This window comes from Nilaparvata lugens, chromosome 2, assembly GCF_014356525.2.
Source record: "Nilaparvata lugens isolate BPH chromosome 2, ASM1435652v1, whole genome shotgun sequence".
NCBI classification, from domain to species: domain Eukaryota; kingdom Metazoa; phylum Arthropoda; class Insecta; order Hemiptera; family Delphacidae; genus Nilaparvata; species Nilaparvata lugens.
In genome coordinates, this window is record NC_052505.1 from 73,442,006 (window position 1) to 73,455,476 (window position 13,471).

The 13,471-nt window shown below is 33.8% G+C and overlaps 1 protein-coding gene across 1 annotated transcript in view; it reads right to left on the minus strand.

The window, feature by feature from the left end:
- LOC111046560 overlaps positions 1-8,777 on the minus strand; it is a 37,345-nt gene extending 28,568 nt beyond the window's left edge. The window contains exons 1-3 of the mRNA XM_039421707.1: positions 8,634-8,777; positions 6,094-6,170; positions 3,341-3,487 (exon numbers count right to left, since the gene is read on the minus strand). Coding sequence (XP_039277641.1) covers positions 3,341-3,487; positions 6,094-6,169 — 223 coding nt within the window. The 5' untranslated portion in view covers position 6,170; positions 8,634-8,777. The remainder of the gene's footprint in view (positions 1-3,340; positions 3,488-6,093; positions 6,171-8,633) is intronic.
- Between the last annotated feature and the right edge of the window lie 4,694 nt (positions 8,778-13,471).

Sequence of the window (13,471 nt, forward strand, 5' to 3'; positions counted from 1 at the left end):
TCAATATTCCATATAAATGTCCTAAGCTCTAGTGAAGTTATTCAAGTTACATTTTTTTAACTTTCGAACATTTAGGGCCGGTTTCCGAGCTCGGGATTCAGCTAAGTACTAGACTTTAAACAGCTGGAGTCAGAAAATTGGCTTTCCAAAACGGGGCGTAGTCGCAGCTTTTATAACAATAGTTGTAGTTCTCATTTTCTCTTTTCTATAGTTGGAAACGTTTTTCCTTGACAAAATTAGACATTCCTAAATAATTCAAAATAGCTGAAACTTTACACTATTTTCTCTTTATTTTATTTTGTGTTCAACTTTCTAGTTTTTCGAAATTTTATTCAAACGTGACTATGACAATGACTGCGACTACGCCCCGTTTTGGAAAACCGATTAAAGCCTAGGACTTGGCTAAATCCCGAGCTCGGAAACCGGCTCTTAAAATTTCTCCGACTGGTAGGTTCAATCAGCCAAAGCCATTCAGAATGTTCGAAACTTCAACTTGTAGAAATGCAACTGAAATAACTAGAATCAATAAGATTTATAAACATAGTGAGTGTAGGCATAAAGGAAAGATAGCGTAAGATAGCCTAAAATATAGATAGATAAAAGATAGCCTACTTGTATTAGTTGTCTCTTGTGTAGGAAATGGATGACAATGAATGAATTGAGACTTGAGTTGAATAACGCTACCTTACTAATAGATTGATGAAGTGGGTTTATCAGACTTTGTCTTTAGTTTGCTCCAAGGGAATCTTATTGATTATCAGAGCCCGACAGGGCACTCATCGAATTTCCGCATGGGTCACTAAGATAACTTGAGCCGAGCCTCTTGCTCCTGTTAGGCATAGCAGATTATGTTTAACATTACCGGTAAATGTTATCTTAATTGAGAAGGGACCACAAATTAGTATGCCGGTCAGTGTACCGCAAAACGCAGCAAGGCTTGCTTGCTATTGGCTATTTCAATCTCCGATGTCAATCTCTGATGTCAATCCAATGTCGTTGATGACACACGCTGAATACCGTAACGAAAACAGCTCAAGGCCAGCCTACTAGTTTGCAGCGTGCAATGTTCGTGAAACTGAGAATCACTTGTGAAATAGAATAATCCAGTGCAAAAATAACGGGTTTATCCATACACATGATTTCATCAATAATTAAAGTTAATTCAAATCAATCCAATTTATTAATTCATCCTGACACATAATTCGAGCTCAATAATTCTCTCAGAATAGTTGAAAATTAATATTGGTTTTTGTATTCTCAGTATTTCTACATCGAAACAAACAAAATCATCCGTGTTCCCAATGTACTTTGAATACATACCTATTCTAGGCACACTGCCTGTTAACTGAGAACCATCATACAGGAGGGGTGAAAAGTCCGAGAACAGCTTAATATCTCATACACAATAGTTATTTGTGCAACTAGTGCGCAAAGTGACAGTTTGCTGCACCGAAAGAAACGTTTACACCCGAGCCGTAGGCGAGGGCGGAATGGTTTCTTGAGTGCAGCAGAGGAACTTTGCGCACGTATTTCACATTATGTTTTTCCTACAGTTACCATTGAATATGAAAAGTGGGTAATTATGGGTAAAATTGCCTGAAATCCATCAAATGTATATCTGTGTAATTTTATTATTAATAAATAAAATTGAATAATGTATGTGTGTTTGAATGGCGGGGGGGGGGGGCGGCTGTGTGCTGAATGAGGTAGCTGTCGCTGTCCCCCCCCCACATCCACCGCCTCAATATTATGACAAACGTGCACCACAGTCACAGTTACCAACTTAATTTCGATTTTGCTGCACTGGTGCTCCATATAACCTACTAACTATTTTGCGTTGTCATGTTGCAAATCTGGAGTGCGGAAAAAATTTTTCCCGCACTAGAGCGGAAAAGTGATTCTTTGCGTTCTGTAATCAGTGCAGCAATGGCCACTTTTCAACGTAACTGTAGGAAAAGGTAATTTGACGGTGTGTGTGATTGGGGATCCTACTCAAATTGAAAAAAATACTTTACTATGTCTTCAAAAATCTGGTCCGCCATATTGAATGCAACTTTTTTTTTAAATGGGAAGGTTGTCATGCGATACATGATTTCGATACGAAATTTCAAGAAAAAATGAATGATGAAAGCCACACATTGATATCTCAAACCGTTCAGAAGATATTCACATTATTAATCAATACTATTCAAAGCAGAAAGGAGAGAAAAAAGTCCGAGAACGGCTCAATATCTCATACACAAAGGTAATTTGACGGTGGGTGTGATTGGGGATCCTACTCAAATTGAAATTCTACTTTACTATGACTTTAAAAATATGGTCAACCATCTTGGATCCGCCATATTGAATGCAACTATATTTTTTTAAATAGGAAGGTGGTCATGCGATATATGATTTGGATAAGAAATCTCAAGAGAAAATGAATGGCGAAAACCGCATATCGATATATCAAACCGTTCAGAAGAGATCCAAGATGACGGACAAGATTTTTGAAGTAATAGTAAAGTAGTATTTTCAATTAGAGAGGGATCCCCAATCACACCCACCTTGGAATCACAATTTTTCATGAGATACTGAGCCGTTTTCATACTCAAATAGTAAGTATTTTTTTCAATTTGAGTAGGATCCCCAATCACACCCAGCGTCAAATAACTTTTTTTATTGAGTCGTTCTCGGAGTTTTCACCCACTCTGTAGAACACAATATGGTAGGAGTGAAGCTGTAGAGAACTGTTCTATTGAAATAATTTTATTGTACTCATTATATCCACAAACTATGATTCACTCTTTCAAGCTACAGGATGAAAATCAGAAAATATACGCACAGCTTCATGACTAAGTAGAAAAAGTCGGGTACAAAATTGCATCTGAAGTAATATGAATAACATGAATAATTCATGAAATATATGCTGATGCTAACAGCTTTTTCCATTGTCAGTGATGCTAGTTCAAAAAATTAATGAATGCTATCAAAGATTTGCTTATGAAAATGGAAATATCGTTTGTTAAAGGGAATATCCAACTATCCTTTCACGAGATTCATAACACAAAACTTGTGTTTGCTTCATTAATATACTGAATAACTTTTCAAATAGTCAAAATATCTATTAAAAATGAAGCGTGGATTTTGGATATTATCTGAAATCAACAGTCAGTGGCTTCTCAATTATTTTTGTTAAATTGGATTCTGTCATTACCACTCACACTTTATAACTATAGAACCTAGAATGCAAAGTGAAAACAGATGAGTGAACAATATTGAAGAAGTCTTTGTACCGTATACTCCGTACACAGCATCAGTGAATATCAATTGTATCTGTGCATTGTAGGTGCCTACTCACTATTTTGAAATGTTGAGTCCTCCTCGTGACGTAGTAAAGTGATAATTTGCTCCAATATTTTGAATTTGTTATTGAATATGCTTTCTGTTGTATTTAGTGAACTGATAAACTTGTGAGCAACCACATCATTTTCCTCGTGAATCAATACTGAAAAATAAATCAACTTACTATTACGTAACATCCCGAAACTCATTACTTTCATGTTGATTGTTCTAGAGAATGGAATAGAGGGATTTGCAAGAAATTTAAAATTTAAGAATGATTGAGTTTCAAGTTTTATTGAGATGGGAAAAAAATTTGCATAAAAACTAACAAATTTTTGAAGTTTTATTAATCATGGAAAGAGTGCTGAAAATAAGGTAGAAATGCGTTTAATTGTGTTTGCTGGAATACTATTCTTCATTTTGATCACTGTGGTGAGAGAATCAAACCGATATCAATCACTAAATAGAAATTTATTAAAGAGATTCTGCCAATGATAAAAGCCATCTTAAATTCTTCAATGATTATTAACATTGCATCATCAATATCCTTATTCGGCTTGCTGTAACGATGAGATTGAGATCACTCACAAATCTCTATCATGAAGTAGTCATTAAAAACATAAAGGTTAAAATAAAATTAAAAATAGAAAATAACTTTTTTTGAAAGGTTTTGTAATGCTATAACTGAATAACTTAACTGATAACTATCAGAATACTATTTTACTTTTTAACTAATAATTGAATATGCGTTTTGGAAGAAAACTGTATACTGTAAATCTGTATAACAAAACTTGTAGAAAACCTGGTTTTTCAAATATTTTTGTGCAAAGAACGTTAAAATATCTTGAATAATTATCATCAAACAACAAGCGTTATAACAAAATGCTTTATTAATACATTTTGTCGGTCATCTAGCTTTCAAGTTGTTCGCCAGCAATTTTGACGACTTATTATTATTCAGTTTCCTATAATAATAGTCCTAAAGATGAATTTGAGACATCCCCCATGGTTGAATATCGAAAATGACTGAAGAGATTATTTACAAGGACTGTAAACTTTTTTTGAATGAGATGGTAAGAGATGAACAAGGGAGGAATAAAATCTCTTTTTGAATGAGACGGTGAGAGACGAACAAGGAGCAGAGAACAATATGATGAATGAGAGGGATGGAGATGGGTGTAGTATTCAGAGATCAAGGACTTTTCAAGTATAGAGTCCAATTAACTTTGCAGCATGCTACACTGGAACATTCCACAATCAAGCATGTCGAAAATTAATTCGTGAGAGAGAATAATTTTTGAAATGATAAGGTTGATCTCAGATGCGATTCAATTAAAAGAGGAGATAAAGTGAGGTTAATGAGCTTGCAGAATGAAGGAATTCTACTGAGGAATTTTATATTGAGAAATTTACTGATTTCATGAAATTCAACTAATTCTCATTTCATTCCTATTTTAGTACGAATACGTATGCTACTATCTTAATTCATAATGAAGAACATTTGCCAAAAATCCCCGGTGTGTCTTGTTCTTTCAGACAGTTTCGAGAGACTACATTCAGCTTTTCTTATTCTGGATCCATAAATTTGAGTAGTGTTGATTTGAAACAAGTTACATGATGCGTAGGCTGAAGGAAGAATACAAGGAGGCGGGGCTCGAAATAAACCTAGACAAGACGGAGTACTTGCAAACAAATAGTGAAGTCACGCAGAATCTTAAAGTAGACGATGACGTTGAAATTAAAGGCACAGATAAATTTAAATACTTGGGTTATACTATTACGCAAAACGGGGGTACAGATGAAGAAATAAAGAAAAGGCTAGGGCAAACTAGAAGTTGTATAAGACAACTGTATCCCATAATCTGGAGTAAGAGTATCCACAGAAAGACCAAACAGATGATATTCCATACAATAGTCAGAAGCATAATGACATACAGAAGTATGGGTGACGAACAAGCGAAGTAGGGGCAAGATTCTTGCTGTGGAAATGGAGTATTGGAGAAGGTGTTGCGGGGTCACCAGGTTGGATAGACTACGGAATGAAGAGATTAGGAACAGAATGAAAGTTCAATCGGATATAATGAAGTTCATTGAGGACAAGAGACTGGTATGGTATGGGCACGCGATAAGGGCTAGTGCAAGTAAGTGGATCGGAATTGTGACGGACTGGAGCCCATTGGGTAGACGGAAGTGAGGGAGGCCAAGACGAGGTGGACGATGCCATGGAGGCTAGAAATCTCACAGATGGGGAGTGGAATGACCGACAAACATGGAAAATCCGACTAAGAGGAGGAAGGCGGTGATTCACCGTAAAATCCTAATATGTATATGATTTGAAACAAACGAACGGTTGGTTCTTCACCCTAATATTGAGGAAGCGATTGCACTCATCGGCATTCATAGAGGAAAGATTACTTGAATTGTTATCGTAAAAGTATAGCTAACTTGTATTATTTGTCTCTGGTGATGTATATAGAGAATGATTGGTGAAATATTATTAAATATTATATTGGTGGCAATTATCAGCTTACGATCAGATGATCGAAGATCGAAGAATTCGGGAGGTGATCGAATCGCATTATGCAGTTTTGATTCATACGACAGTTTAACATAGATTCAGCGAACTCCGAGTTAGCCAATTCTATCAACCCGAATTAACTGAAGCTATAGTAGAAGGTTTATTAATATAAAAGTCGAACAATCATAGCACATATATATTTGAATATTAAATTAAAATAAACAATTTATCGAACACTTCACTTTACTTACAGATTCTGATTGTTGTTTCACCCCATGCACATTCGAAAAGTGTGAAGGCCGCACATAATGCTAGGATGTATTTCATTCTGTGTAAAAATGGAAAAAGTATTATTAAATTTGATTCTCAAAAATCACGAAGTTATAGAATGAACTGAATCTTATAGAATGAACTGAATAAACAGGTTGGTTTGGCCTACATCTGTGCTTATAGCTTTTCATGCCTGATTATCGGCAAATACGTTTCTATGATTACAAAGCATGATAAATGGCCTAATTAGAATTTGTGATGAAATAATCGAGGTACTCATACACTATATTATATGAATCACTAGATTTACACATTATCTTATTATATTAAGCGAGCAATTTCTGTATATCTGTTTATATTTTTATATCTGGTTATTTGGTTATCTGGTTATATGTTTACTTATGTTCAACGGATCTCGAAAACGGATCTAACGATTTTCACGAAATTCGGAATATAGTAGGTTTATGATATAAAAATTCGATTGCACTAGGTCTCATCCCTGGGAAAACTCGCTGAAGGACATGAAAAGGATAATTCATCCTTGGAAAAACAGATGATAATTTCGTCGTCTTTCGATAACAGAAGATGAGTGTGCCTGTGTGGGAGAGAGACAGAATTATTTCCAGCTGTGTAATCAAAGTCAATCAGTGAGAAATGTTATCGAGCTAGACAATTTAATCGACTTGATCAACATAATCTGATTTGTTGACATGACATGATAATCCTCCTGAACTAGAAGTTCTGTGAACAGTAGACCTCACGCAGTTTTCTCATCCACAAGTATCAGATGTCAACTGTTTTAAATGTTAACAAACTCAGTTCACGTTTGAATTTGTATTCCATATGATATAATTCATCCAGTTCCGTGATGATCCATTTATCTGATGAAAATTAATTTTTTAGAATCAAAAATATTATAATTTCTCCAGCATTATTTAGTTCATTTGTTTATTTTTATTCACCTATTAAATTAGTTTTTTCGAATGTGAGAATATTGATACTGATGGGCACACATAATAATACCATGACTGCAAAACAAAATATTGAAACATAAGACCTTAAAGCTGCGATTAGACCAAATTTATTAAAAAAATGTTAATAACTCAATCCTTTTAGATTATATTAGATTGAACATAACTTATCATACACATGATGAACATATGTGTTTGTCAACTTCCGTTCAATCCAATAGAATCTATAAAGATTAAGTTATAACCATTTTGTTAATAGCTATGGTGTAAACCCAGCTCAAAGATGCATACCTCTTTAATGTCTTTGATTGAAACTATAGACCTTACACAAATACAGTAATAGACTGGCTTCTCCACACATCTGTGTAATCACTTGTCAACTGATTTATGATGAATAATTCTATAGTCTGATTTTTACTCTAATATTGGCGTATGAAGGAGGCTCCTTTTTCCTTTTATATTATCCTTGAAATGCAAAATTTCCAAAAATCCTGTATATACGTCGACGCGCAATTTTAAAAAGGAACATAGCTGTTCTCAAAGTTGATTTAATAAAACTTTGTTTTATTTGTTTTCAACAAAGTTGATCATTATTATTTGACAATTTCAAGTGATTAGTGAGTGTTATTCAATTTGGTTTGTAAATAATCTAAATTATATTTTTTTGTTTTCAAATGTTTGGACGGAAAATTGAACCTGAATTCTAGTGTATTGAACATAACCTACTTTCTCGACTATTATTATAGTGTATAAAAAAAAATTCGGGAAGAAACAGTTTTGGGCTGTGCCTGTTAGTCCTTTCCTAATCATTTTAAATAATTGTGTTCGGTTTATCAAAAGTCGATGAATAAATAACGAGTGGAGCTCGGTGCCCCGATATTGTATAATATATGAAATATATCAATAATACTGCTTGACTCAATTATCAGCTATAATAACTCAACACTGTTAGGGATTGGCATCCTTATCATAAGCGTCGCTTCAAATGACTTCCAATATAGTAAATCGTCGGAGGCATCAATCTTACTCAATACGGAAGGGCGGAGTAGACCAATACCTTCTATTGGTAATACTCGGTCTAAAAATTAAAAGCTTTCTAGGCTGGGCTGTTCTTGTACCAGTCACATGATGAAAGAAATCGAACAACTGTTCATCACAAAAATAGAGTGGACATGTTTCATGCTTATTTGGTTTTAGATTCCAGCAAGCTTCATCTCCAGTTAGAAGATAGGCAGCTAAATCAGTAACTTTGCATTCCAAATTGAGGGTTGAAGCAGTTTTGGGCAAATGTCTGTTGTTTTGACATGAATTGTATTTGAAAATGAATAAATAAATTACTCAGTAGTAGTAGTAGTAGTAGAGGTGGTATGTATTGAGTAGACCCGTCATGAGGAGAAAAATCAATGGAATATGAATTATGGAATGATACTTTAGTGAGATTTAGAAATATCAATATATAGTAAGTCGCTTTCCAAAGACGTCGAAACGATCTGGTATGAAACATAGACTACTACAAGGAAAAGAAGCATAAAAATCCAATCGTAACTTACGTGCTTGGTTTCTAATGACAGTTGTAGTAAAATTTGTTGAAATCTCTGGTAATGAGTGGAAATTTGAAAAGTCAGAAGTTATTCCATTCTGATACTAGTTCTGTTGGAACTGAATAGGTCAGCTAGCAAGAAAACGATTCAGTTGTAACGGCGCGATTGCATGGTCATTCTCAACTCGTATACCGCACATTGATTGATTCCATTTCCGAAACTTCTGTTTGATGTCATACACGCTGACTGATTGATCCAGGATTTATATTGCGCACAGACAATCATTTATGCATAATGGGAAAGAACAGGTGAACAGCGGACAGTAAATCAATGAGGAATTGCCAATTTCATTATTTCAAATGATAATAGACACTTCCATATTCCATTCTATCTATGAAAATAGGTTCTCACTTCATCATTATTAGGTGATGGCCTGATACCATCATGTCTTCTGTTATTTTGACTCCCTTTCATTATAATTGGATAGTTGATTGTGATGCTTTAGCAAGCATTATCATCTCATTTTAGAATGAGTCCAATTTCATTATTATGCTAGTGACAGAATCAGAGCAACATATTGCAAAGCACAGAAGTAAATCACCAGAGAGAGGAGGACAGAACACAATAATTTTTAATGGAACAGGAAATTAATTGAGCAAAGCTTTGAACTTCATGCTGTTTCTGTAGAGTTGTCAAGCGCATCACTGTGGACAAGACGTGGTTTTCGCCCCCCCAGACATCCTTTCCTGATCACACCATATATTATATTTCCTTTCTCGGATGGAAAATACTGTATATGTGGAAAATTATCCTTTGAAAAGGGAAATCCTTTAATGTATTATAATGATAATTTATTCATGAACGCAATTACACCCGATTATTTTTCAGGAAAAGTGATTTAAAGGAAAACAAGATTCTCCTCTCATTATATTTGAAAATAGAAAAAACAAAATTGATCAATACACAAGTCTTTCAAATATTGAGTGGTAGAAAATCATTATTCAGTCATTATTATCAATAAATGAAATCAATTTGTCATTATTTAATTCGAACCAGCCAAGGTCAAACCTGAAATATTGCTTTCCTTGTCCTACTAGCTGACGTGGTATTTTACTCTGTGGAAGAGAATAATAATATGCTTCTTTTTCCTCTAGAGGTAGCCCCATTCAGTTAACATGATAGAAATATGTTAATACCTCAATACTGTCGAATAGACTCTTAAGCGTTTGCTTAGTTTGAAGTGAACTACGTTGTATAGTCATATTCATAGTTTACATTTAGCATCTGTATTCTAGCATGAGGGCTACTACAATAATCAAATAATCGAAGGTATGATTATAATTGGTCGTAGACCATGTTTGAGTAAATCGTCATCATGAACTGGAAGCTAAATAATATGTTATTGTTAGGAAAATTGGTGTAGGTGAAGGAAAATTATTAAATGCTGCTCGGGATTGAAGAACTTTTCTGTCTCGAGAGATATTCGTCCTCGGCTTTCTCAGGAAAAATGCTGCACTATTGTTTATGCCCAGATTATGAATAATTGATTGAATTTGTTCATTTCTCATGTTTATTTCACAATAAATAAGAGTCAACAGTATTTCTTATGCATAAAAAATGGACCAAATCCATAAAATTCACAATCATAAAACATTTTCCTTTATGGAGAGCCCATTGGATATTTCAATTAGTTGTATTGTGTCGTTTGGAAGAGAACACTGTGATAAATATACATATTATATAAAGCAGTTATGTAGAAGATCATTTTTTTGAAATGGTAATGAATAAAAGATGATTTTTTATCAAATAAGAATCCCCTTTGGGATTTTGCTGTCAGTTATCCAAAATTAATTCTCTTAACTGAAAACATTGGCTCCTATTCATTATCTTCATATTTGGAGTTCATCAAAGGATTTCATTTTCATCACTTGAAGGGAGTCCTAAAAAGAGCGGAAAATAATGAATTGAATTGATAATTAATTAATGAATTGATGTCGCTCTGCTCTTTGATATCACCTTTGAGTACACTGGCCATGGCTATCCAAGTGTAATATTCTCGTGTCAGGAAACTCTTTATTTGTACCTTATCTGCCAGAGAAAGAAAGAGTTTCGCCGGCTTTTTCGACTGTAAAATACAATCATATAATCTATATTATAATGAAGAAAAGAGCCTTGGTTATACACGTATGAGATAGGAAATTCTCGAATGACGCATCATCACGTCTGAACTACTGGACTAATTAATTTGAAATTTTGCATAGAGATTCTTTATTTATGGTAATAGATCTACTATCAATTCTTCAAGATTTCATTATGTCAAGTTTTTTAATTAGGTAAAAATGCCCCTTGCGGGGCACGGGTCACCTGCTATTATTATATAGTTCATTTTTTTTTTTTTTTTATTTCACCAAAACAAAAATAATAATCCTCAATACAAAGTTGAAAAAAAAAACATATTGATCAATATTTAAATATACACGAAAAACAACTTTGTCAAAACAAAATAACATGTTAGGTGCTGCCTGCAAAACCGAAGTTTGAGTGCTGGCAGCGAGTATCGATATTAATTTTCAATATAAAAAAATTTCAATGAAGAAATGAATAGATGAAACAAGAATGAATATACATATGAAAGGAAATATAAATAAACATAGTATAAATGAAAAGGAAAAGTAAATTCAAAAGTGTAATTTGAAGCACTAAAATATATAAGTAGCCTAATTACTGAATGATGAATTCCATTATGTGGCTTAGAAAATAAATATTACAATATTATTATATTTGTGGTCAGAAGAATAAATTAAAAATCTCAGAGTAGAATACAGAGAATGAATCTGAGAAAATTTATTTGAGTTTTGGAAGAAAAATAAAAAGGTAACTGCAATAAAAGAAATATAGGATAATTAAGTGAAGGTAGAATTTACTAGTGCATTATGTGTGAATGAATTGCGAGATATTCACTGACTTTATCCATTCTGCTATCTTTTTAATACTAGTTTTTGCTATTAAGTTATCTGGTATGAGGTTGATCAGTCTGTTGCTTATGTAAGGGAATTGTCTCCGGCATACAGTCATGTCTGTTCTATTGATTTGGAAATTACCCTGTATACGGAAATCGTAAGTTCTAATTTGTGGTGTAAATTGATTTATATTTTTAATTATATATAGTATTATATTCTTAACAAATAACTGTCTAACTGTTAATACTGGAAATTCAATGAAAAGGAGATGTGTAGGGTATCGTCTAGGTCGGCCAAGTGCTGCTTTTATTATGTGCTTTTGAATAAGATAGATTTTATTGAAATGTGTGTCCAATGCTCCACCCCATACCCTAATACCATATTGCAAAACCGACTGGGCATAAGCGTAGTATATTAACAGCAGGATATCTAGATCACCCAGCCCGTTTAATCTATGAAATTTATGGATCACATGTTTCATTTTTTTGCAAGTATTATTTATGTGAGCATTCCATTTGAGTTGTGAATCCAACATGACTCCAAGGTATTTTGTCTCTCTTACTCTCTCCAGTTTCTGACAATCACAGCCTCCATCTCTCTCCCGCAAGCCTACCCACTCACCACAATTGTTATTATGAGTGCAGTCTGAGTAGTGGATTTTTATTCCACTTCGAAATGCATCAGTAGGGATAGCCCTTTCTGATGGAGAGAAAAGCATGAATACACTTTTTTTCACATTAAGTGTCAGCGTATGATGATCAAGCCATGACTTCACTTTGGTCAGACCAGACTCAGTCAAACGCTTAGTCTCTTGCCAGCTGGATCCAGTGAAAATCAAGGCCGTATCATCTGCAAAGGAGATTGCATGACATCCGTTTATGTGGATTTTCAAGATTTCATTACCTCTTTGTTTGTCTAGCTTTATTTTTTGAAATGTTTTATTAATAAACATTTTATTGATCGACATAGGATGTGTAGAGCATAGGATATGACAGTAGGGACTCAATGTACGAAAATTAGCGCAATTGAAAATATTTTCATGAAGTTAAATTGCTCTTCTCTGGTTTTCATAAATTTGTATAATTCAATATTTTTTCATTATTTGGCAGACATAGATGAATGTAGGTGACGTAGACTGCAATAAATTTATTCTGATTCGAGTGAAATGACACTATAAATAAAAAATACAATGAATCCAATGTGTATGACAAGAATAGCACTACGTATAATGCGGTTACAAATGCATATTCATAAACGGTGCATATTCATTACGTTCACAATTTTCTTCTATCGTGGAAAACAAAGACAGGAATTGCGGAGAAATTTTTAACAGTACACACTGTACACAATATACATCCTGAATAATCACCATTGATATCTTTTCTGGTTTCATTTTTAGAATAGAATTCACTCTTCAAACGAATACTGATGCATTTTAGTTTCTTGATACTCACGATTCATTGACAAACAAATAACACTGAGAATAATCCTGCACTCCACATCTTCAGAGCTTCGTTATATTTCTCTTGCATGAGAGTTATCTCTCAAAATTAGTGAACTCTTGAGAGGACTATTCCCTTCAAATTAAGATTATTAATATCATCAATCTTAATAGAATAATGCAATAGATGTCCCAATTCTCCAGTAGAATGAACGAATTCTACAACTTCTTTCTACCTCAGATATAGCAGAACTGTGATAATGAAGTAAAGTTGCATGTCTTCTAGATTTTGTAAGTTAATGAAGAAGTTGCAGTTATATTATTATTTCCAAACTCCTTGTGAGATTGACTGGAGTTCCATACATCATACTGTATCATATTTGACAAAGTAGCAACGCATTAGAACATACCTGTTATTATCGTCCTATATTTTTCTAGTAGACTCT